Source organism: Mustela lutreola, chromosome 1 (assembly GCF_030435805.1).
Source record: "Mustela lutreola isolate mMusLut2 chromosome 1, mMusLut2.pri, whole genome shotgun sequence".
Taxonomy (NCBI): domain Eukaryota; kingdom Metazoa; phylum Chordata; class Mammalia; order Carnivora; family Mustelidae; genus Mustela; species Mustela lutreola.
In genome coordinates, this window is record NC_081290.1 from 243,536,527 (window position 1) to 243,562,727 (window position 26,201).

General features: G+C 44.3%; 2 protein-coding genes across 16 annotated transcripts in view; one reads left to right on the forward strand and one right to left on the reverse strand.

The window, feature by feature from the left end:
• Positions 1–17,563, forward strand: part of BMAL1 (basic helix-loop-helix ARNT like 1) — a 99,262-nt gene extending 81,699 nt beyond the window's left edge. For 7 of the 12 annotated variants that reach the window (XM_059136588.1, XM_059136612.1, XM_059136579.1 and 4 more), the window contains 9 exons: positions 873–1,022; positions 3,364–3,610; positions 4,704–4,810; positions 6,071–6,221; positions 7,076–7,164; positions 8,689–8,797; positions 11,398–11,491; positions 15,507–15,609; positions 16,346–17,562. In XM_059136588.1, the coding sequence (XP_058992571.1) occupies positions 873–1,022; positions 3,364–3,610; positions 4,704–4,810; positions 6,071–6,221; positions 7,076–7,164; positions 8,689–8,797; positions 11,398–11,491; positions 15,507–15,609; positions 16,346–16,506 (1,211 nt within the window). In that variant the 3' untranslated portion in view covers positions 16,507–17,562. Of the gene's footprint in view, positions 1–872; positions 1,023–3,363; positions 3,611–4,703; positions 4,811–6,070; positions 6,222–7,075; positions 7,165–8,688; positions 8,798–11,397; positions 11,492–15,506; positions 15,610–16,345 lie in introns of all 12 variants that reach the window. The other 5 variants (XM_059136628.1, XM_059136654.1, XM_059136619.1 and 2 more) reach the window with 4 other exon arrangements.
• Positions 17,564–17,721: 158 nt separating this feature from the next.
• Positions 17,722–26,201, reverse strand: part of BTBD10 (BTB domain containing 10) — a 74,325-nt gene continuing 65,845 nt past the window's right edge. For all 4 annotated transcript variants that reach the window (XM_059136672.1, XM_059136700.1, XM_059136690.1 and 1 more), the window contains 3 exons: positions 24,561–24,758; positions 21,955–22,065; positions 17,722–18,856 (listed from right to left, as the gene is read on the reverse strand). In XM_059136672.1, the coding sequence (XP_058992655.1) occupies positions 18,546–18,856; positions 21,955–22,065; positions 24,561–24,758 (620 nt within the window). In that variant the 3' untranslated portion in view covers positions 17,722–18,545. The remainder of the gene's footprint in view (positions 18,857–21,954; positions 22,066–24,560; positions 24,759–26,201) is intronic.

Genomic DNA, 26,201 nt, shown 5'->3' on the forward strand with positions numbered 1-26,201 from the left:
CACATAAAGCCTGTAGGGCAGTCCCTGGTGCACAGTAGGCACAATGTCAGTGTCATGATCTTTTCATTAAATATCCTCTTCCTAAAAGTTCAGCACAGTCCCTGAAACCTGTTGTCTTTTATAGTCTGGCCCTGGCATTTTTGGTAGAGACGTGAGGAGAAAATAAGGCGATGTTTGGTCCTTGCTTTAAGGCTCTCACGTCACAGGGATACCAGGAGACAGACAACACCCTGCGTACTGGGTACCGCCACAGAAATAGTACCAGGCATAAAGAACAGAGGATTCATCCTCATGTGGGCGTGAGGACAGGCATCACTGAGTCGGTGACAGCTGAAGTGGGTTTGAAAGGATGGATTACTGTGTGCCAGTTGATGAAGAGATGAGCAGAGCTGGGAAAATGATTTCTGGAAGGATACACAGGTGTAGTGCCTGCCGTGTGGCTGGAGCAAACCAAGCAGGGCAGGGAGGGCAGGCCCGTGTGCGTTCCAGAGAAGATCAACTGGGGTGCCTGAAGGGCAGGTAGGCTGGAGGGGTGACAGCCAGCAGGAGCCCGGGCAGCGGCCCCTTCTCTGATAGTCACTCCTGTGGTGGGCGCGCATTATTCCCAGACACAGACCCATAGCCAGTGTTCACAGCAGGATCCTGGTCCTGCCTCTCCCACCAGTAGCTGCATTCTAGGTGGTCTGGAAACATCTCCAGATGGACAACCCACTTCCCCACGTTGCATCTTTTATGGCCTGAGCTGGGGAAGAGTGGTGTGGTCATTATGAAACAGTGAGGCAGGAAAGAAGAGGCTTTCTTCAAGGTCACACTCCCCCTCCTGACAGACAATACTACTCTCAGTTTATCACATTTTGTGTGTTGATTTGCAGCTGGACTTCCAGTTAAAACAGATATAACCCCTGGGCCATCTCGATTATGTTCTGGAGCACGACGTTCTTTCTTCTGTAGGATGAAGTGTAACAGGCCTTCAGTAAAGGTGGAAGACAAGGATTTCCCCTCAACCTGCTCAAAGAAGAAAGGTAACCATTTCACTTCTTGAAAATCTTAGTACAGGGGTGCCGGGGTGGCTCCGTCGGCAAGGTGTCTGTTGGTTTCGGCTCAGGTCATGGTCTCCCGGTCCTGGGATCGAGCCCTACGTCGGGCTCTGCGCTCAGTGTGGAGTCTGCCAAGAATCTCCGTCCCTCTCCCTCTTCTGCGCTCTCTCTCAAATAAGTAAAATCTCTAAAAATAGTAATAGTAAAATCCGAATACAGGGGAGACTGGCTTTGTCCCCTGAGGTGTTCTGGAGGGTGTTGGTTCGGCGGTCCCCTGCCAATCCCAGGACTGCAGTCAGTGCCATTCTCCCCCTATGGGTAGGGCCTTTGAGGAGCAGAAGAGATTAGAAAGCCCTGATGGTCGTCACAGTAACAGTGACTCCTGGGAAGGCTTCCTTCGTGCAAATTCCGTTTGTCGTAATGTGGTTAAGAAAGACTGCTCTCAGCCACAATGCCAGCCACTCCCCGAGCCTCCCGCCAGTCCACCAAAATGACTCTTGCTCCATTCATCAAGGACACTCACATTGCTAGACATAAGGGACACTTCATTTTTCTTCCATCTGAAAGTATTCTTTCCCTAAGATTCCACTGAACCTCATTCTTCTCATCTCCCCCATCTTCTGCTACACTGGGCCCTCTTCTGACTTCCTTTGGCTCTCTCCTCATCTGTCCTGAGCCACCTTTCTGTCTACACTTGAACCATAGGTCTGTCCTCTTCTCCCTTAGCTTGCTGTAGGCGCCAATAACGTCCAAGTTTGTCTTTCTAGCCCAGACTTTTCTTTTGAGCTCTGGATCCATAAATCCACGTCCTCTGAAATCTACTTACCTCTGAAATCTTCTCAAGGGCATCTCACACATGATCTGCAAGAGTGACCCGCCCTTGCCCCGAGCTTCTCCCTGCCGTAAAGGGCACCTCGGTCCTCTGCATGTGCTGGAAGCCGGGGAAGCACCCCAGCCCCATGCCCTCGCTCTCCCAATGCGGTCCGTGACCCAGTGCTGCCCCCGCGACGACCTCCTGCAGAAGTCCCCTCACTGGCACAGCTTTCTCCCGGCTCCCTATTTAAAAGCCTGCAGCATCCCCACTGCTGTTGGGGAGAAGTGGAGAGTCCATGACCTCGCACCGTCCACCCCACCACCACCACTCCACATGCTCAGCTGTACCGACTTCCTGTCGATGCCTCTCCCCGCCTTTCACCCCAGGTCTCCGTGGGTGCTGGCCCCTGTCTCCCTACCCCCGACTCCCTTCAGCTGGCTCGCAGCACTGGTCCTTTAGAGCTGGGCATCTGTGGCTGCCGCTTGCTCCCTCAGGCCCGCTGGCAGCACCCCAGGTTCTCTTGCTGGCACCTTCCTGGAACTGCCCTGTGTACTCCCCCGGTTGTTTGACATCTGTCTCCACTGCGGACTGGAAACTCCATGCTGGCGTGTCCGAGGGGTTTCCCCGTCTCCCAGTAAGCGGCATAGACCAGCATAGACCTCTATGAGGATCTGTTTATTGTTAAAATCCCCAGGCATTCTAGACTGAGTGTGTCCCAAAGTGCAGTCCTTCTCCCTCATCTCTACAGTGTATTTCTGTTCTCTCTTCCTGGAGTCTGTGAGCAGCAGCAAACATTCAATCCAGAAATGCTGGAGTCCCCTCCACTCTCTCCTTTGTACCAAATGTTCTGATACTCATACCACATCTCAGGAGTTCTCAGAAATGTCTCCCGTGTGCTTCCCCGCCTCCTTGTCCTCCCTGTGGTCCCGGAGCACAGCCCTCGTCTCCTGCTGTATGTCTGTCTTCACCTGATGGCTTACTCTTCCAGTTCCCTACTGCTGTCCTCCGGAGTAGCCAGTCCTTTGCTGTGTCCCCACTTAAATACCTTTAGAAGCTCTCCATTCCCTGACACACACGCATTTGTTAGCAAATAGTCTAAGACCCTAGTCATCTGCCCCATCCTGCCTTCCCAGCCCCGCCGGAGCCCTCTGTTGTTGCTCGTACAGGATGCACTTCGACACTTTGGACCTCCTCGACCTCCATGCCTCTGGGTCCCTTAGTCAGTGCTCATCCTTCTTGAGCCACCTGCTCCCTGGTTTTCCCGGGCAGCCATCCTCCCTCCGGTAGAAGCAGATACTCCTTCCTCGGCATCAGCAGCCCTGCTCCGCATGGAGGACGCTGGAGGACGGCTGTCCACGCCTGTGTCTTCCTCCATCCCCAGATTCTCCCTTCTGGAGGGCAAAGCTGTGTGTGTTGTTTGACTCCCCCTCTCCCAGACCCCAGCCTGCCGCAGGCTGCCGTGCGTGCTTGCCCACAGCTGTCCTGACTTTGACCATGGACTTTGCTTTCTAGCAGATCGAAAGAGCTTCTGCACCATCCACAGCACAGGGTACCTGAAGAGCTGGCCGCCCACAAAGATGGGGCTGGACGAGGACGGCGAACCGGACAACGAGGGCTGTAACCTCAGCTGCCTGGTCGCCATCGGACGCCTGCATTCGCACGTGGTCCCGCAGCCAGCGAACGGGGAGATCAGAGTGAAGTCCATGGAGTACGTGTCCCGGCACGCCATAGATGGGAAGTTTGTTTTTGTAGACCAGAGGTAAGCGTCTGTGTGGCCCCCGTGAGCATTAATGGTACAGGATTTTCATCTCTGGGTAGAGCAGAGAGGGCTGGGCCATCAGGGTAAAAAGAGGGACACAATGGGGATCTCTGCTAAAAAAAAAAAAAAAAAAAAAAAAAATGAGACCCTTTGGAATATCATAAACACAGAGAGTTTTCTCTGTAACGCTCTTTGGCACATAGTGACCATTAAGTAGACAATATTGTGGTTCGATATCCATGGCCAGGAGGGAAGTGGTGGACATTCGATGCTACCTGAACAACCATGGCTGTGATTGGAATTCCGGAATGTCGGACTTAGAAAAGAGGATCTAGCCCTCAGCTGTCTGATGCGGTGGCCGTTGGCCATGATGATCTCAAACAGCTTCTCGGGTTTTAATTAAAACGAAGTTCACAGTTCTCAGGCTCGCTAAGCCGTGTTGCAGGTACTCCGTAGCTCTTTGAGGCCAATGGCCCAGATCGAGAACATCACCATTGCAGAAAGGTCAGTGGCAACACTGACCCAGTCCAGTCTCATTTTTCTGGATGGGGACCTGGGGCCCACCTGAGGACTGGCCACCTCCCATTCACAGCGGAGGGGTGGTGGACCTGAGCTGAGGTCACAGATGTGCCCAGTTTTCCACGGCTCTCTGCGGCCTCCTGGAGAATATTCACAGACTGATAAGTTTTCTGGCTATTAGAAAGAAGTCACTACGTGCAGGAAAAGGATGCCCCCACTTTGCAAGGCCCTTATGACCCCCGCTGCTGGAGCTTTTAATGTTTGGTCATCTGATTAAAAGAAAAAAAATTGGGGGGGGGGCAGGTAGTAAAATGGAGAAGGTTTGCACTGGGGTTGGGTTTCTGTCACATTTTTATCTGACTAACATGGTTACCATTTTTAAGTCTCCTTTCTTGGGACGACGGCCCCTTTGAAAGGCTTCTTTTCTTTCTCTTCCCTGTTTTTATAGTGTTGGTTAAGCTCAGTTACATCCATCCAGCTTGGACCTCATTCTCCTCAGCACAGCGGGGTTCATCCACTGCAGAGATGCTGTTAATTGTCTGAATTACTGTTTCTTTTTTAAAAAAAATTCTAGGGCAACAGCTATTTTGGCATATTTACCACAAGAACTTCTAGGCACATCATGTTACGAATATTTCCACCAAGATGACATAGGACACCTCGCAGAATGTCATAGGCAAGGTAAGCCGGGCTGTACAAAAGGTCTTAATTTAAGGAGTCCCCATGCTTTGAAACTAGGCCACATAAACTTTCCAGAGAAATCAGCCCCCACTAATGTGGGAGGCAGTTAGCCCAGGAGTCTATGGAGAAGAGACTGATATTCCGGGCCCTCTTTATCCCCTTCCAGTGAACCCACCTCGGACTGCCTAGCAGTTTCCTGTACATAGGACAGTGCAGTTTCTGGAAAGCTTCTCTTATTCTTGTTTTACAGACCTTGTAAAGATTAAGTACGGCTCAAACAGATCTCTTTTCCATGAAATCCTGCCGTGCTTCCTGTATTTTCCTCTTGACTTCCAGCCCTGGCACATACTGGCCTCCCGAGAGAGGAACCAGTACTGACCCTTTCCCTCACGGTCCTGCTCATTCACCTCAGACGTGTGTTTCATAGACACCCCTTTGTGCACGTCTGCTGCCCCAAGCCTGGTTCAGGCCCTTGTGGCCAGCCAGTAATTGTGAAAGACTCCCGACCGTCTCCCTGCTCCCTTCTGCCTCACCTTCTACATTCCACAGTTGTCCTGTCTATGCCCCAACAGAGAAAGCTTGATAATGTCCCATCCTTGCTTAAACCTCCTGCCTTGAGACTCGAGGCCAAATATCTGTGACCAGCATTCAAGACCTTCTACCTCCTGACACAGACCCACCTTCCCAGCTTCACCCCTGACCCATCCCTGCCCGCAGAGGCATCAGAGCTCTCTCCTCACTTCCTGCCCTCACCACCCTCTCCCACTCGCTGGGCCGTTCTGGGATCTTCCCTCCTGCCTGGGCAGGGGCCGCATGCTGTCTCCCCTCTGTCTCCAGCGCCTGGCCCATGAAAGGTCCTTGTGACATGTTTGTGACCTAAAAGAATAAAATTTGAGTAAGTGAGTCACCTTCCTGGATTCAGATGTCCTAAAAATGCTGTTCCGCTGTCAGGCTTTGTAATGGGGAAGGAACACAGGCCCTTGGGACATTTGTTGTGCGTTTCAGAGCTGGTCCCAGTCAGATGGCAGTCACGACGTCCTTGACTTCCCTGAGCCTTCACTTGCTACACTGAGCAATAGCAAGCGATTCACGAATGAATCGAAAGGCTCTGAGTCCAACCCTCAGAAACCGCCGCTTGTCCGAGTGCCCGCTCCCTCGGCTTACTCTGGCCATGGCATTGAAGCCTGGGCACACCTGGGTTTGGTTAACTTCATATGTCAGCCTGAGGGAACCATGTTCATGGCTTCTTTGCATTTTCAGTTTTACAGACGAGAGAAAAGATTACGACGAATTGCTATAAGTTTAAAATCAAAGATGGTTCTTTCATCACACTGCGGAGTCGATGGTTCAGTTTCATGAACCCTTGGACCAAGGAAGTAGAATACATTGTCTCAACCAACACTGTTGTTTTGTAAGTGTTTTCCCCCATATCAGAAGCTCCCTTGCTTCAAAGATAAATGCCTGGGCTCTTTACCTGGGAAGGCGGGTACAGACAACCCCTAGGATCACACCTTGAATGCCACCTCGCTGATATCCTGGGAAGCCTCAAGATTGGTAGAGGCCAACAGGGTTATTAACAAAGAACACGCTTCAATACGTATATGGTGCAGGCCCCTGGCTTATGGAATTACTCCAGGAGATCGTACTGTCTCCTTCCCAATGCAGCACCTAGCTTTTGAATCCCAGAGACCCTGCACCCTGGGCACCTGGGTACCGCCGTGGAGGGAAGGGTTGACGGTCGTGGAAGGCTCACACAGGTGCCCGTTCAGACTAGCCCTGGCTGAGGGTGGCTGGGTATGCGTGCCCGCCAGGCCTGCCTCAGAGGCTACTTACTACCTGCAAGGTGAGAAAGGAAGGACCTGCTCTTTGGCAAGAACTATTCCGCATCACGTCACCTCCCCCACAGTGGCCAGTCCCCTGCCTGGGGCTAGAGCTGAGTGTGTGAGGGGCCCAGGCAAGGTGCCCCTGCTGGCTGGAGGGAGAGGAGGCCTTGTAGCAATGGCCGTGGGCAGCCGCAGTCACTTTCACTGCTGGGCTGTGCCCCATGGAGACCAGGAAGGCCCAGGCAGGCAGTGAGGCCAAAGGCCGGGATGCTGTCCGTCATGTTCTCAAACAGCGAGGAGACCTGCTGAGCCACGCAGACAGACACTTCATTTTCTGGCCTGTCCACGTCCAGAGTGGACACCGGACACCTCGGCCAAGGTGAAAGGTGCATGGTTCTGAGCAGGCCTGACTCATGTTTCCTTATTGCTGGGATGTTCACAGAGCCAACGTCCTGGAAGGCGGGGACCCAACCTTCCCGCAGCTCACAGCGTCCCCCCACAGCATGGACAGCATGCTGCCCTCTGGAGAAGGTAACTATGGACCTCAGCAGCATCGGGGCTTACCCGTGAGCTGCTTCTTGTGGCCAGTGTCCCCTCTCCCCAAGTAGTTGGTGTCCCCAGTCCCCATACAAGAAAGGAGACCTCCGGGGATGAGCACTAAGGATGTTGTCCTCTCACATTCTTTACTGGGCCTGGAATACGGAGAGCTCATTTTTGCTTTTCCAAGGCTGCCTGGACCCTGGAAGCCCTTGGAACCGCAAACTCCCTGCTCCCCTCGGGCTCTCCTCCCTATTGCCCAGTGACTGCAGTGTGCTGCCTTTTGGTGACTGTCACTGGCTCCTGTGGTGGGAGGAGGGGGTCTCTCAGCACCAGGGTTTGTGCCATTCCGAGTGGGGCTCCCTCCCAGGCTTGGCCCCAGCCCCTGCTCTCTGCACTTGACTCATCCTTCTATGGGACCACCTCTGCTCGCATGGCTTCCTTCAGTCCCCACGTCTCCACCAGTGACTCTCCTATATCTGGGCTGTCTCCAGAGTTCTAGGTCTGTTTCTCCAACTGCCTCCTAGACAGAGCTCCTGGAGTCTCAAAAGCACCTGAAATTCAGCATCTCCAAACCAGTTGTCTGCACTCCGTCCTGTGGTTGCTTAAGCCAGAAACTTTGACTCCTCCTCCTCGCTCCTTCTATCTGAACACAAAATCCTGCCCCTTCTACCTCTTAGACTTCTTTGTCTCCCTCCCACTTGTCGCCTAGATCATTGCAGAGAATTTTCTAATCCTAGTCTCACTCCCCCACCGAATCCCCTTCCTCCAGTATCGTTCATTCTCCATGCAGTGGACTTCCCAGTAAGCCAGTCTAAGTGCCTTTTCTGTGGGAAGTGCTTTGGCACCTCTTGTGCTCAGGATCCCGTCCAAACCCATTAGTGTGGCATCCAAGACCTTTCGTGATCAGATTGGTAGCTCCTCCTGCTTCATCTGTCACCACCATCATTCATGAGGAATTTCTTGGAGTAGTGTCCCAGGTTTCGTCCTCGCTCAGGGCTCTTGCATATATTGGTGGCTGTGGATAGAATGCCTTCCCCTCCTCACCTCTCTGCCAAGCTAATTTCTCCTCTCTCAGGACTCCGCTCAGAGTTAAACTTTCCCAGGAAGCAGCACCTGGCCCTGGAGGAGCTGGGTGCCTTGGGCTTACCTGTCCCAACTTACCATGCTCGTTCCAGCCATTGTTCATCTTCTTGGTCTTCCTGCTAGACTGTGAGCTCCTTGAGGGCAGAGCTGCTGGCTTATCTCTGTGACCCTGGCTTGCATACAGTGCTGATCAGTCCACAGATGTTGAGTGTGGGAGGGGGGATTAGATGCTTTGCTCTGGCCTCTGATCCTGGATACAGACTTGAGCCCTCTGCTGGAATGCCTTTTCCTGACAAGCTGTGGTTCTCTTATCACTTAGGGCAAGAAGCCTGAGGTTGAACTTCAGGTAGATCACAAGATGAGCAGGTTTTAACTCCTACTAGTATTTCTTCCTCGGTTCCCCTTTCCCACTCTCAGATTCCTTTGTTGTAGGTGGCCCAAAGAGGACCCACCCCACTGTTCCAGGGATTCCAGGGGGAACCAGAGCTGGGGCAGGCAAAATAGGTCGAATGATTGCTGAAGAAATCATGGAGATCCACAGGCAAGTAACACCTTCTGGTTGCTCTTGTAAACCAATGGTTCTCAACCCAGGGCATTTTACCCCCCAAAGGATGTTTTGTAATATCTGGAGACATTTTTGGTTGTTAGGTCATCCACTGGATAGAGACCAGGGATGCCGCTTGCTAAACATCATGTAGTACAGAGGGCAGCCTCCTTCCCATCTCTCTGGCCCCCAACAAAGAACTTTCTAGTCCAAAATGTCAGTCGTGTGGAGGTTGAGAAATCTTGCCTTAAAGAAAGCATGAAACCCAAACAGGCCAGAGTCAAAGGGAAAAATCTTTGGGAGGCTCAAGTTTTCTAATGACTTTGTATTGACTCAAGGGATTAACGAGGATGGTTGGACACTAGCGACACAGGACTACCGGAGTAGCGACGATCAGAGATCTGGGCCTTAACAAAACATTAGCTCCTTCTAGTCAAAATCTGCCTAGCTTTAACAGTAGAGATGGAGGGCTGCTTTTCCATAGGAAAAAGAGGGAAAGTTGTTTACTTGGGTTTGAGCTCTGGGCCTCTACTTGGCTGTGCTGGAGATTCACTTAACTTCCTGGTCTCTGTTAAGCCAAGCCACAAAAGGCAGGTAATAACTATCTCCCAAGGATTGCTTTAGGAGTTTGAGAGGTCTCAGGAACATTGCTAGAACAGAAACTGACATATGGTGAGTGCTCAAAAATTTTTAATTAAATCTGAGTCCTTAAGAGTGGCGATTAAGAGGGAAGCAGTTATACATTCATCTGAATTTGGAGAATGGAGAGGGTAGTAACCAGGTCCTTAGGAATGCACACTTAATGGAACAAAATAAGAAAAGGGAAAAATTATTCCCTGCCGCCACTGGATTGATTCTCCAGGAGAACTGAAAGCTGGTCTTTGTTTTCTAGTTGGCCAGAGGTGTTCTTATCCCAGTGGGCCGGACAGTTCGGTTCCAACCCTGTGGGAATGGTGGATGTGACCCCATCTTCAGGAAGATGTTAGGGCACTGTGCAGTGATAATCAGATTCTTACTGGCCACTATATACATACTCTGCCTTGCTTGAAACCATCCAAGAACAGTGTAAAACAGTCCTTGACCTCAAGGGTCTTAGGTCTTTGAGAAATCTATTTTCTTTATGATAATAGAAAAAAGGGAGAGTGCGTGAGCTGAAGCAAGGAGGGGAGATTGCTAAGAATCCTCATAAATAATACTGTGGAGTTTAGATAGGGGAAAAGAAATTATAAGAGGCTTAGATAGGAAAAAAAATTTTTAAGACCCCATTCATTGCAGGATGCTGAGCAGCTGTCCAAAATGTGCTAATAAGTATTATGGAAGTTGGATTGGAATAGCAAATGAAGGGGAACATGCTTAATAACCCAGGAAGAAGGGCCCATCCCTCAGTGATGATACTGTCCCAAAGAAAAATCCATAATTTAAGGACTAGAAGATGAAGTAACAATGAAAAGGCAATCCCAAGATGGGGAACCCAGGAAAATAGTGGTTTCAAAGACCTAAGTAAAGAAGATGGGAGAGATTCAGCAATTGTTGAGTAAGCGATTAGTAACCATTTGTGTGTGCTGAGTGTGCATGGCTTCTAGCTGTATTCTGCCTTTGAGGAGCTTATGATCCAGGAGAGAGAAAGCTTATTCATTCCCCAGTCTACAGAACCAGGCAGCACAGGCCAACAGCCAGAGGACTGCTGAACAGTTGAGAGCGGGATGCCTGGGACCCAGAAGCGGCATTCATCCCTGTAGAAGCCAAGGGCCTGGTGGTCACACAGCTGCCACCATACTCCAGCTTCACCACCAGGCCGTGCCTTCCTCAGTTCCTTCAGCCTGATGAGCATGTGTGTGGGTGTACAGTTCTAAGACTTTGTCTCTGTTAATCTCCTATACTGAGAAACCTACAGCTGAGAGGGTCTGGACCCATCTTTTTTTAATCACCTGTTGCTTTTGAAGGTGGTTGAGACAGCTGCCCTATTACTACTACTACTGCTACTACTGCTACTACTACTAGAAAGCAGGGCTACTTTCTAGGTGTAGCTGAGCCACCCTAGCACCTTCCATTTCCTAAGAGTATTCACTAGCTAGAAAGTGTCTGTAGGGAAGAGGATAAATCGCTTGCTGTGGTTTCTAGTTCATGGTATCAAAGATAGAGGTTGAACTTCTAAAGTCCCCTCTGACTGTGAGATCTGTAATCTATGAGAAATGAAACTGACCACTTAGTTGAAACTCAGCAACCTGAAATCCAAAGCCTAAACCAAGGACTTTGTCAGTGAGATGCTAGACTCCAGGGATTGCATTCTAGCTCAGGTGCCTGTGGGATAAATAGGGCGTCTCACCTGTTATTGTAAACATGATTTTATTGGAACACAGTTACACCCATTCGTTTCCATATTGTCTGTGGCTGCTTTCAAGCTACAGTGGCAGAGTTGAGTAGTTCGGATCAAGATCATGTGGCCTACAGAGCCTAGGTCGTTACTATTTGGCTCTTTACAGCAAAAGTTTGCCAATCTCTATTCTAGTTGCTCATTCTTCTTCTTCGCCCCTACCGCTCACACCCTACAGAAGAAAAGGAAAGACAATATAACTAATTCTTCTCTTCTCTGACAGAATAAGAGGGTCATCACCTTCCAGTTGTGGCTCCAGCCCATTAAATATCACAAGTACACCTCCCCCTGATGCCTCTTCTCCAGGAGGCAAGAAGGTAAGGTTGATGACTCTTAGACTAAGGTCCTTCTTAACCTGGAGAGCCTCTTGTCCAATTTCTGAGATGCTGGTAGTGGGAGTACGTCGTTACCATTGTGGTTGCTGAAAAAAGCTGGATCCTCTTTTAGGCAATGCATCTGTGTGAGTTTGGGTATAAAGCATGCCGGTGGAGCTAGAGAAGCTTGCTGATATCCTTAGTGGACTTATTCCATGTGAATAGGGGAAGGCAGAAAGAATGTTCTAAGGAATGGGGAGACCATTGCATTGAGGGAACAATTGAAGAGCTCCCATGAAGGAAAGATTAGTGAGTAACTCACAGAAAAAAACTATGTAGTTCTCTGCCAGGAATTTTCAAGGGAGAAAACATCATTAATCTCTAGGGCAGGCACGGGAACCAGAAATACTAGCAGGAGCACTTAACGGTGTTTTGGAAGGCAAGCCATGCCTTCGCAGCTGCAGAATACATGGGGGGTCTGCTGGCCGGGTTCCCTGTGATAGGACAGCACTGGGTACAAGTAATGTATCAGTTGCCAGCTCTCATGAAGAGTTGACTGGAAGGTTATACCATCAATAAGCTTAGAAACCACTCATCTGTTTTCGTATTTGCCAGAGAATTTATAAGTGTAGGGCCATGTTAATTATGAATCATCAATCTGCAGTGCCTGATGTTAATACAGGTTAGGATGATCCAGAATCTTTGGACATAGTCTTCCTTCCCCTGCCTCCCAAAACATACAGAGAGAAAGAATCTTGTAATGTACATAGGACTCCTAGAACACAAATTATATCAAAAGCAGGCTATGGCTTTTCAGAACTGCATTCCTGTGAGGCTAGGTTACCAGGAGCTATGGTGCTGCAGGTAGGATGGGGCAAGGGTGGTTGGTGAGTAGAGTGGGTAAGGTCAGGACTCTTGCTTCTACCAAGGTGGCTCTATTTTATATATGAATCTTCTGTAAAAATTTATATTTGAGAATAAGCTTTGATTCCAGCCCCCACCAAAGTTTCAAGGTCAATAAATTAATGGGTAAGATTGATCAGTGCAAGATAGACCTGGGCTTGAAGCCTGGCCTTTCCATGTGCTAGCCGGGTGACCCTGTATAATTGTTTAGCCCTAGTTTTGTTTTATAACAGGGCCCCAGTAGGTTAGGATGCTCAGCGTCTTTGAATATTAAGTCCCGGTATGAGGCAATATATGAGAAAGTGCTTGGCTTTCAGTAATGACTCAAAAGATAGCACCAACAGATAAAGCCTAGGTTTGGTATATCCCCAATCCCTGTTCACAGGTTTTTCTCTTGGGCTTGTTCTCCTGTTACATCCCTAGGTCCTTCCTCCATATTGGATCCACTATCTCCTTGGGGTGGTCTCCCTTTCTCTGCCTCTCAGTTCAACTTTTAGGCACTTGACTTCCTGGTATTACCAAGAATCCCACTACTGTTTTGAAAGCTTATCACTCCAGTATAGTGCTTAAATATTACTGAGGGAACTTCTGTGTACATCTTCTCATCTTAGCCTCACAACTTCATAGGTGAGAAAATATAAGCTCCCAAATATTAAATGCTGGGCTAATCATTTAACAAGCGTAGCCCCAAACTTAGTCAGATGTCTTGACTTTTGATTCTTTCAACACCAACAACTTTAGAGATCTAATACTATACTCTACATCACAAAGCCCCAAGTATTTTTGAGGCACTTATGGGAAAATTTTTTTCTTTGGGCTTATAAAAATGGGTCTGAGAAAAGAAATACATTCTGACCTCAGCAACAGGACTTATAAGAGCAGCCTAAACAAGATGGGAGTGAGAAATGACAGCAGCATTGTACCAATGCCATGAGAGTAAAGTTGGCCCCATGCTTCTAGCCCTTTCCAATCACTTTTAAATGGGGCAGGCCCCAAAATGAGCCATTTAGCTTGCCTATTATTTCATTCAGGGTCAAGCAAAAAAGTGAGGCTCTAGATGAACCACCTAGGTTCCAGGAGTCTGGACATCCGGGGGCACTACGGCAAGTTCAGTTAAAGCAGCAGTTCCCTGGTATTGAGGGAGGCAAGATCCTTCCAGGGATCTGCAAGGTCAAAATTACTTTGATAATCTAAAACTTTTTTTTTCCTCACTGTGTTGATTCATGAACTGATAGTGCAGAAAGCAGCGCTGGATAAAACCGGTGGTGCTTTTCCAAAGATCATGGCAGTGGCATGAACCTGTGCTAGGAGTCAGCGTATTCTTCACCACCATATACTCACAATAAGAAAAAAATTTCGAGCCAGTTTCATTTAAGGGTATCCTTAATAAGCAGTAGAAATGGTTTATAAAATCCTTGCGTAAATCTTTTAACGCTGCTACAAAATGGGAAGTATTTGTTAGAGCACTTGTGCTGCTTCCTGGAGTACAACGGTCATCTCAAGGAGAAAAGCACTTGCGTGGCTAAGTTAGGAGCTAAATGAACTGCTTTTGTCAAAGGACATCATTTTTACTATTGCAGGCTGTGGTTGTTCAGATTGGGTATTTAGCATACATTTTCTTGAAAATGAATGAACTGGTGAGTTTAAGGAAGACAACTGACAGTATTTGCTGCCCGAGAGAAAAGTTTAGCTTTCAAGCAAAAATGAGAATTTTTGGAAAACTTGTATCTGCTGCTTTGAACTCAGCAGCTTCCCAGAACTTATGACCTCATAATCAGGAAAACCTTTTAACAATGGAGATGTTTTGAGGTATAATGAAATGTGTCAACATTTAGTTTTGCCTAACTTAGCAAATGTTTTCCAAATGACCAATACAAAAGACTTCAAAATCATACAAAGGTATACCAATGGATTTGTATATAATAGAGTACAAGAATTTCATTAATACGGTTTCAGATTCCACATTGCACCTAATCTTTAAGAAACTTTCACTTGTTGACTTTTGATGTAATATCAAAGAATACCAAAGTTGTTTGAAAAGGCTATTAAAAAGGACCTCCCGGGCGCCTGGGTGGCTCAGTGGGTTAAAAGCCTCTGCCTTCGGCTCAGGTCATGGTCCCCGGGTCCTGGGATCGAGCCCCTCATCGGGCTCTCTGCTCGGCAGCGAGCCTGCTTCCCTTCCTCTCTCTCTGCCTGCCCTTCTGCCTACTTGTAAACTCTGTCAAATAAATAAATAAAGTCTTAAAAAAGACCTCCCTTTCCCAGCTACATACCTTTCTATACTTCCTTCCTTCCTATACTTCAACAAACATCTAAACGTACTGAAGAAAATGAGAATTCTGTTAAATTCTACTAAGGCAGACATTTGTTTAAAAAAAAAAAAAAAAGGTTTTTTTGCTGTTTTAGAGAAGTATGTTTCATTAAAATGCTATTCATGTTAACATTGAATAGATCTACTAGATTTTAAAAATTAGTTTTAACTTCAACTATAGTAAATATTGATATATATAAGGAAAGCTTCTTTGGAATTCTCAATTCTTAAGGGTTTCTCTACCAAAAAGCTAGACTGTGGAAATAAATTTGTACTGCCACCTACTGGCAAGACCTGAAATCACGACCTCTTCTGAACTCAAATCCGCTCACCAAGGTCGTCCTTGACCTTAATCATATGAATAAGGTGATCAAGGTGATGGACTACTCTAGGGATTTCATTCAGCCTTTTAAAGTACCTGTTTGTTGGGAGGCTCAGTTGGTTAAGCAACTGCGCAGGTCATAATTCTGGAGTCCAGGCATGGGGCTTCTCTGCTCAGCAGGGAGTCTCCTCCCTCTGCCCTTCCCCCTCTCATGTTCTGTCTCTCTCATTCTCTTTCAAATAAATAAAATCTCTAAAAAATATAAATTGCCTGTGTGGGCTGAATTATACAGAGAAAATACCTTGGGAAGAGATTTTTCTTACCGTGACCATTCCAAACAGTTTCTTGTTTGAAATCATCCAATAGGAAACTGAACACTTCCCCTGCCTTTCTCTTTTCAACATGCTTCATTTTCTTGATGATGTTGAGTACAGTACTGATTGAAACTGTTGCTGATACGAAAACTTCACTTTTGCTTGTAGATTTTAAATGGAGGGACCCCAGACATTCCTTCCAGTGGCCTACTACCAGGGCAGGGTCAGGAAAACCCGGGCTATCCATATTCTGATAGTTCCTCTATTCTTGGTAAGTAGTATTATTACTCTTTTCCAGTACAATGAATTTGCACATCTGGCATAAAGTCAGTTTTAGAATAAACTAGTTCTAGATAAATTTGATAAAAACTAAGTTTAAAGGTTTAAAATCGGTTTAAATCTTTACTTCAAAGTTGAGTTTAATGGTTGAGTTCTGGGGGAGGGGAGGCTCCAGGTTTATCCCTGGAACTCAAAAGGAGACTCCCGCGGCCTAGATCCATACAGCTTTTCCCGCATGTGGCCCATCAACTCTTCACTGGGAGTCTGATGACAGTTCAGAAATAAAGTCTGGAAGGATGCTCAAGAAGTATTTCAGTGGGTATTAAAAGTGGTAAAGAGTTTGCTTCACCCTTCTCACCCATCTTTTTCTCTATTTGTCTTTCTGGATCCCCCCCCCCCCCCCCGCCAATCCCTACCTTCCTGTTTCTTTCCTTTTCTATCTTCCTCTTTGTAACTGATTATGTCAGAATATTAAAATGAGGTCAACTCAAATGCTTTTAATCTTTATTGCATTTTAAGTTCTTTGTAGAAAGTTGGTTCTTCTCTCTGAATCACACTAAAGTTAAGAAAATATATTATTGGCAATGCAGCCTCAAAAGCAGTCTCTATCGCCATTCCCACCTTCCTATTAAGTACAACGTTCTCATTCAAAGTGTGCTTAGGAACTGCTTACTAAAGTTAAACATGCTTTGGTATTACGACTGACCGGTCTTTATCTCCTCCTCCAGGTGAGAACCCTCACATAGGCATAGACATGATAGAAAACGACCAAGGCTCAAGTAGTCCCAGTAATGATGAAGCAGCAATGGCTGTCATAATGAGTCTCTTGGAAGCAGATGCTGGGCTGGGTGGTCCTGTTGACTTTAGTGACTTGCCGTGGCCACTGTAAACACTACATGTTGCTTTGGCAACAGCTACAGTATCAAAGTGCATTACTGGTGGAGTTTTACAGTCTGTGAAGCTTACTGGATAAAAAGAGAACAGCTTTTATGTACTGTCCTCATAAAAGCCATCTCAGAGCCATTGATACAAGTCAATCTTACTAGTGTAACTTCAGACAAAGTGGAACTAAGCCTGCTCCAGTGTTTCCTCATCATTGATTATTGGGCTAGCTGTGGATAGCTTGCATTAATTGTATATTTTGGATTCTGTTTGTGTTGACTTTTTTAATCATCGTGCACAGAAGCATCATTGGTAGCTTTTATATGCAAATGGTCATTTCAGATGTATGGTGTTTTTACACTACAAAGAAGTCCCCCATGTGGATATTTCTTATACTAATTGTATCATAAAGCCGTTTATTCTTCCTTGTAAGAATCCTTTCCTATAAATATGGGTTAAAGTATAATGTATTAGACAGTTAAATATTTTTAATAAATGTTTCCCTTGTTCTATAAATACTGTTAAAATCCTATGTGCTGCAGGGCTGGATCCGTTTTCTACCATGGCTGTTTCAGGACAATCCATGCCAATAACATTTACAGTGCCTTTCTGGCCTTCAATAACCGTTCCAGGACTTACATAATTTCCCTGTTAGTAGCTAGCTGTGCTATTAAAAATCGTTAATCTCCAAATTATTGCAACTTTACGTGAACATAGTGATGTTACTGCTTAAACACGTATTTCAAATTCTATGAAATTACAAATTCAAGATTAGGTGTAACATATGGACTTCTTTCCTACAGCTCCTCTCCGCTCCCAGTAGTGTGGTTCACACATTAAGTGTGTGACCCAAAGCACCTAAGTACTACCACTTTCTTCTTGAGTTGGGCTACAGAGTATTTTTGTAAAAAAGCATTTGCACAAATAGTTTGCCAAGAAGAACAGTACAGTATAATGGACAAAACACTGAACCAGTGTCAGAAATTGGTTCTGAAACTTAAGGTTATCCTGTAACCTAGTAAAGTTGTTTCACCCTTTCTTTTTTCAGTCAAACATTACTGTGGATTGTGGGGGCGGGGCGGGGGGGGGGAATCTAAGTGCTTCATCAGACACAAACCAAAGTGGGAGTTCCAGGAGCTACTAGGTGGTTTCTAGTTATATTAATACCAAAAAGACAGGAAATCTGCTAATTATGAGACTAAGAATCTGGTCAAGGTGGGTATGAAGTTGATCAGAAACATTAAAACAATGGAATTTTATTTTGATGAAAAACTCGAGTTTACAATCATTTAGTAAATGAAGAGCAAACACTTCATTTTCCTATCCCATAACTCTTAAGAAAAAAAAATTAGTAAATAAATATCTGAACAGATTAAGGGTAAGGCAGACTGGATAATAAACCATCTCTGATGTTCACACTTCCTGCATGTGACTCACTCTAAAAGGGCAAAAACGGCACTGGCGAGAAATAAGATAATGGGCATTGGATCACCTCCAAATCATTCAGATAAGCCCAATGATAAATACTCCTTTTTCGCCCATCATGGGCAGCAACTATACACATTTTACTGAAGGAATACTTTGATAGAAGCACTTATTTCAGTTATATTGTGCATCACAACTATAAAAATGGCTTGAACAGTTCCATTTAACCACCATTTATAAAGTGCAACTATAGAATATTCTACATTTTATCTGGGGTGTGATGAATATCAATCTAAACTGAAAATACCCCAGCTGCCAATTTTCACCACTTCTGAAAATATCTAGATGTGTGAAAAAGGACTGTCCCCCATACAAAGAACCAATTTCACAAACCTACTGGTAAACAAATACATTTATATAACTGGAACCTCAGGATGCTAGAGTTGTACTCATTTAAAAAACCATTCAGCTACCTTTGGTCTTTAAAAAAGCCTACACTGCAATATCCTAAACACCGTCATGTGCATCTCACGATGAAGAGAGCGGCCCTGCAGTGCAGAATGTGGAGAGTGCAGCGTCACCGTGAAGAGTAGCATGCTATGGTTTCAAGGAACATCAGCCTCACAGCATTGGATTCTGCGCATCAGGATCGAGGTCATTGTTGCCAGAAGGGGGATGAATAGGGAGAATATCCAGCTCATCCACTTGCGGAGTCGGGTGCATGACTACTAGCTGGTCCTGCGGAATGTCTGCGGCAGCGGCTGCGAGATTGGTGATCGATTTACTCTTTACGCACTGAAAGTCTACATGCCGACTCTTTCCTTCTTCCTTCTCCCAAGACATTCGAATAAAGGGTCTTTGGACATAGTTGTAAATCACTTCTGGGCGGCCCCCAGGCCTTTTCTTTACTTTTTCTTTGTAGGTAGGATAACCTGGAGGAGAGAAGTTTTGAAACCTGAGGATACATACATACCCAAGCATGTACACACAGTCCCACACACTTCTCACCCAAGTTAGCCTGAAGAGGGCTTTTTGGCTGTAGTTCCCGAACAAACAAATTAAAACAAAGAAAGGAAACCAATATTCCATCTCCTCAGTCAACAGCCAAACACAGAAATCCTACTGCTGCAATTCACACAAGCTTCCATCATCCTCTCAGCCACTCAATACATCAACCACCAGAAAAAGATTTTTGAAGTAAAAACATGGAGGGGATAGGTCCTGAAGTCAATGGTATGTAGTCTGTGCATCTTGGGCTCTATCTGTGTATCCTTAATATCACTGAGCCCTTCCTTTCACAGGATTATCTAGCCTCAAGGCCTGCAATTTATTGCCACATTAGCCTTCTAATTTCTGTAAGCCTAAATTTTATCTTTGTATTGCCATGGGTTTTTTCTTTTTCGTTTTTTTTTTTCCCCCTTTAAGAAGATAGCAAGCGATGTATAGTTCTTCATCTTCACTGGTTCTAGGTATACTTCTGCACCTCGGTCAGCAAACCCATTATTTTAACACTACTCCCCAAAAACCAAGCAGTTCATCCAGCTTGGCATCCAGCTCATCCAAAGGTGCTTCCCTGGTTAATTATACCTTCCTCCTCTTGGATAATTACTGAAAACTGACAATTACTGAAGACAATTCTAGTTTGGGAAAAGTTTCAGTCAGTTACCAGTACGGCAATTTTTCCAAAAACACATACTCCTTAGAAAATATTGTTAAGTCCCTTTCCTCCCTCCTACTAGCAAGAATTGCTAATTTAGGCCAGGGATTGGCAAACATTTTCTGTAAAGGACCAGATAATAAATATTTCAGGGTCATTTTCAGCTTCTCTTGCAACTACTCAACTATGCCATTGTAAAGTGAAATCAGCCACAGAAATATGTAAATGAGTGAGCATGTCTAGTTCCAGTAGAAGTTTATTTACAAAAAAACAGGCAACGGGCAGGGGAGGAAATCAGGCAATGGGTTAGATTTGGCTCATGGGCTACAGCCTGCCTTAGAATCAAAAAACTAGAAAGACCTGTATATACGTGGCTCAGGTAAGGGAGCTCAGGGGCAAGCAGGACTAAAAAACGTTTTAAAGACCCTCTGTAGAATGTCTTTGTCTCACAATTCCAGTCAATTACCATCTGAAGGACAGCACTGGAGTTCAGAAAGGTCTCAGGTTCTATTACCTTGTCCTTGATTCCTCTTAGGCTATTAGTTTATAAAATTCCCACCTCATCATAATCCAGTTTGCCCTCCACACAGAATCACTACTCCCATACAAATGTAATCAATCATATTACATCCTCCCTTAAAAACTACCAATGGTTTCCTCATGCTTTGAGGGCAAGTCCAAAGTCCTTAGCATAATCCGTAAGGCTTTTTTACAACCTGGTTCCAACCTACTTGTCATCAAGCTTCAGCTCAAATATCTCAACCTGAGAGAGGCCTTTCTCATTCTCCTAATTTGCAGTAGACTCCAGGCGCCTTCTCTCAAGCTCTGAAATCAAACAGCTAAATCCCACTATTTACAAAACAACAGAAGACAACACACACTGGTGAAGCAATGTGTCAACAATGCTCCGACATTTAAAAAAAAAAAAAAAAAAAACTATGTTTTTAAACCTAAAGTCTTCTCCCCTTCCTGCCAAGATCCTATTTCTGGTCATTCTTTCTCCTGTGTCTCATCAGCCCATTACTGAGATCTCCAGCAGCTGAGCTAGTCATTGATCAACCCCATTATCTTCCATATCAGCATCACAAACATATACTGATAAATCTCTATGTGCCAGGCCCTGTTTTAAGTGGGTTTTTTAAAAATTTTTTTGAAGACTTTATTGATTTATTTTGTAGAGAGAGAGACAAGCAGGGGGAGTGGGAGAGGGAGAAGCAGACTCCCCACTGAGCAGGGAGCCCAATGCAGGGCTCCATTCCAAGACCTGGGATCATGACCTGAGCCAAAGACAGGCTTAACCCACTGAGCCACTCAGGCGCCCCTGTTTTAAGTGTTTTTCATGTATTCAATCTGTCATCATCATAACCCTATAAAGTACTTACTAATGCTCCCATTTTAGATGAGGAAAGGGAAGCACAGAGAAGTTACGTGCCCTGGCGAAGTTCATAGAGTTACTCAGTCATAGGATATGAATGCAGGTAATGTGGTTCCAGAACCTTTTGTCTTTACACTATGCCACATTATGCCAAGGGGGATACTTTGTTCTTAGTAAGGGCACTTTAAAATAAAAGAAGTATCTGACACAGCATCTGGAAAAATCCATGTAAATCACAAAGTAAAAGCAATCTAAAAATTAATGCATTTAACAAGACGAAATTAAGTTTGAAATCTGTATTTATTTTGAAAGTAAGTATATTCTACCTTAAGAACCTGTAAACTACTAATGTGCTTTTACATGCATTTTCAGAGAGTAGTTTTTAGTTCTGTTGGGCTTTGAGGAACACCAATGATCACTAATGGGCAAAGATCCCTGCCAATCTTATGTATGCACGTGTACCCAAACACACTACGTGGGTTTAGGCAGAAAAGGCATCAGGTGATGACTTATAGCAGAAAAGACAAACTCACTTCTCCCTATTGTTAGGGAATCTTATGGAATAAATAATAATTTCTATTGGCTTTCTATCTTTTCAGATAAAGGAAGTTAATTTTTGTTATGTACAGGACTACTGCGTGAGTGAGCATTCATTCAGTCATCTGAGTTTTCATGAAGTATGTACTTCTCAAACTATATTCTAAATGCGATTTGAGGGGCGCCTGGGTGGCTCAGTGGGTTAAGCCGCTGCCTTCGGCTCAGGTCATGATCTCAGGGTCCTGGGATCGAGTCCCGCATCGGGCTCTCTGCTCGGCGGGGAGCCTGCTTCCTCCTCTCTCTCTCTCTGCCTGTGTCTCTGCCTACTTGTGATCTCTCTCTGTCAAATAAATAAATAAAATCTTTAAAAAAAAAAAAAATAAAAAAAAAAAATAAATAAATGCGATTTGATTTTTAACCTTTTTAAAAAAATTAATAGAAAGATAATGGAAATGTCTTACCTTCTATTCCCAATCTAATCTTCTTAAGACCCCTCTCCTTCAAAACTGATTTGGCCACATCTCTGTTTTCAATGTACTTGAAAAATCTATATAATTTTGTGCTATAAATAACTGGAAACAAAAAAGACAAAAATATTTTATTAAAACCAAAGTACTTGGAGAAGAACTTAAAATCATCATGATCATCAAAGGGGCCTGACAACCCTAAAAGCCCAAATAATGGATGCAGTGATGCGAAAGGATGACTAGCCAACATGACAGGATAATTCAGTACAGTTAATGTATAAGCAAATGTCTACTTAAGTTGAAACGAAAAAAGCTTTAATAATCAGGTAACCCAATCCATAGGAAGACAAATCTCCTTCTGAAAGATATATCATATACAAACTTATTGCAATAGGCTCTGCCCCACTTTCTTCAAATAAGAGAACCAAAAGAAGATGGCAATATCACATCATTATCAAGCAGGCAAAATAGAGGAGGCCTCGTCTGGAAGGGAAAAAACTGCCTTGTCAGAGGGGACAAAATGGATACATCTTATATTTCATGGATTGAGCAACTATTAATAATTCCCCCAAAAGGCAAAGACCCTCCCCACAAACTGTTTTCAATTCAGGCGAACAGCCCCCATTTAATACTGATGTTAAAAATGGCAGATTCGAGCATGTTCTGCCTCGGTTAGTCTGTTTAGAGCAAACTGGCTTTGCAAAGGACATTCCACTGACAACATGTTGAGTCTTCCAAATGTGCTGGGAACTTCAGGGAGTTAGACTGATGGACCTTCCTCGCCTTCTCTCTTTCAGGTGGAGTTATCTCCCTTAAAAGGTGAACTGCAAAGGTTTTTTCAAAAAAAGAAAAACACACTCACAAACCAAACATGCTGGTTTAAGAGCCAATAAAAGGAAAATACGTATACAGATGCTACTCATGGGGTAAATTTGTGATTTACAGCCTTAAGATTACTGGTATTTTAAGATAAAGTTTTGCTGACATCTCGGAATGGATGGTGTCAATGTCACAGGCAGGAAAATCAGGCTGAAGAGGCTGTGTCTCCTCAAATGAATCTTCTTTAGTTTGAAACATCTTGGCATGAAATGAAATATATTTAGACAAATGAAGTAAAAATATTTTCAGTCCTTTTTAAGCTTCAAAGCTTAAGATGAAAAACAAGAAAACAAACCAAAGAACACAACAGGCATGGAAAGTACAACAATTGAAATGGAAAAGCCAGTTCTACCATAATTCCTCTGTCACTATAATGTTATTTCTGTGTTCCATAGCTGGCTCTACTCTCCTGGAGGCAAACTTTTTGAAAACTACAATTTATTTTGGTTTGTTCATTACTCTTTTTTAGTGGAAAATAATGTAGAATATTTCTTTTACATTTTGTTAGCCTTCCATTTTTCCTGTGTTTTGTTCAACTTTTTATTCCACATATTATTACAGAAAACTACTGTCAGCAAAGAAGCTAGGAATGAAGAAATACAACAAAAATGTCTGTTACGACAACTGTCCAGAGAAGAATCACAACACTCATTAAGTATATTGTGCAAAGTAAACATCTTGATGTAAATTCTGAAAAGTGCTACCGTAACTTATGTTAAAATAATCTTCTGAAATCTTTAGAACTCAAAAAGAAAACCCCTCAGCATCTGCTTTGTTTTGATTTTAGACAAGGATAAGTAAAATGAAAAAGTGAGAAATTAAAGCATTCTGTGAACTTGCTGTATTTCTGTATTTTTTACTGAAACCCTGATCTTTACCAAGTCAACACAGACTGGAGTATAGAACAAGGTGCTGGGCTATTTTACCTAGTTCCTCAAATCATTCTTTTAACTGTGTCTTCTCAAATCTATAAAACAGCTCAAAAATACTACACTGGGTTCATCAAGAAAAATAATATAAATTTTCTGACAACCAAAAAATCAAAAGGCTCTAATCAGGAAAGGTGTGAAAGTGTAGTAAGGAAAAAGTCACTGTTGCTCAAGAGAAGATATTTTGGTCAGAAATACCTAACTATAGTTCCACAAAGCTTTCTGAAGGGTCACTATATCCTGCAGGAACAGGTAGGATACTAAAAAGGGATCATCTTAGAACTAAAGTCACCCTAGAAATTAATGCACCGAAGCTTCTCATTGAATATACAAATAACAATTCATCTAAAAACCCAGCTGATTTTTTATAATCTATTTACTGCAGGATCTACTTCCCTAAAAGGCTTTTCAAATGCAAAGAAAAAAAAATCCATCAAGATTCAGATACTCAACAAAGAGCAAACCATTTCTGTGCATGACAGGGGTGGGGATACTTTTTCTGTAAGGGGCCAGAGAGTAAATACTTTGGAGTTTGCGAGCCATGCGGTCTCTTGCAACTACTCAACTCTGCCATTGTAGCGCAAAAGCAGCCACAGACAATACATAAAAGTTTATCTCTAAAAACAGGCAATAGGCTGGATTTTGACCCACAGGCCATAGTTTGCTGACTCCTGGTGTAGGTAAGAGTTCAAAGTACTTTCTTTACAAAAACTGTCCTTTGATCAGTATTCTAAAAGATAAAGACAGAATCTGTGATGATTCAAGAGAGAGAAAACATGCCACAGTACTTACTTTGTGAATACTCTTCTCCCATCTGTGGTGGATACTCTTCATCCCAATCAACCACATCATCGTCTGTAAGGACTACTATGTGGCATTCTCTTTCCCCACTCTGGGCACTAGCTACCATGAGAGGCAGGATCATTTCTTCCAGATAAAATTCAAATTGTCTACGAGCACCATCATTTGATAACTCATGCATTAGGGCACCTGAAATGAAACCCACAAAAATATCTTGGTTTTGTTTTATTTTGTTGATGATTGATGAGTAAAAGAGCAGAAGTAAAAAAACACACAAAAAACATTCCACTAATTCTTGTCTTCTATATTCTAGATGTATTATATTCAACTACCTTCTGGAAATCTCCATTGAGATGCTACTTCCCAGGCACCTCAACCTTAATATATTTAAAAGTCAATTCAATCCTATCTGCTTCTCCCTGCAGTGTTTTCCAAATCCGTAATCGCCCCTGCCATCCATTCATTTCTCAGATTCATCTCAGAAGAGTGCCAGGCATATAGCAGGAACTTAAATACTTGTAGAATAAATAAATGAATCATTGATTCCGCTTGCATCTCTTAATTCAACCATTCCTCAAGCCCTATCAAGTCTACCTCTTAAATGCATCTTGAACTGTGTCATTTCCTTTTCTGGAAGATGCTAACCAAAGATAACTACAGAATCTCTTATTCCACATACTTTTCTGCAATGGAACCTTGATATCTCCCTGGAAGTGGAATCTAATTCTCCTCCCCTTTAACCTAGGCTGGTCACACTGACTTGCCTGTAACCAAGGGAGCATGGCAGAGGTGATGGTGCATGATTTGCAGTTTTGTTTTGGTCCTCGTAATGCTCACGCTCCAAGTACTTCCCTGCTGAACCCAGACTTGGAGAAGCCCAAGATGCATGAAGAGGTCACATGCAGGTTCTCTGACAGTCCTCGCTGAACCCAGCATTTGAGTCTTTTCACTGCAAGCATCAGACTTGTGAGTGAAGAAGCCTGTAGCCTTCTGCGTCACCTCAGCCCTTCAATTATTCATGAGATGAGACCTCACATATTGTGAAGCAGACACAAACCACCTCTGCTGTACCCTGAGTTCTTGACCCACAGAATAAAAATTATACTTTATGCTAAGTTTGGAATGGTTACATAGCAATACATCACCAGAATACACTCTATCCCCAATGCCCCCACCAAGTCCAAGTCATCCTTAACTCTTACCCCAACTACTATAAAACCTAATTATATTCCCCCAACATTTACTTTTGCTCCTGTGTAATTCATCCTCCCTCCAGCAGCCAAATTATGCATCTCCTCTAGTTTAAGTCTTTCATGGCCAATACTAACCAAAAACAAAACTTGGTCCATAAAGACCTGTTACATGAAAAGGAGATTACAGACCAGTGTGTAGAGTCCTTTAAAAAATATTTTCTTTAAACACTACATATAGATATATATTGTATGTAAATCCGGTGGGGAGGAGGAGGGTGTGAGTATATCCTGCACATAAATTTAGTCTGGCCCATATTTCTCTCTTGAACTTTAAACATATATACCCAATGCCCCCCTAACCATCTCCACTTGGACGTCTAGTGAGTATTTCAAATTTAACATGTCCCAAATCAAGCTTCTAAATTTTCACTCCCCATGA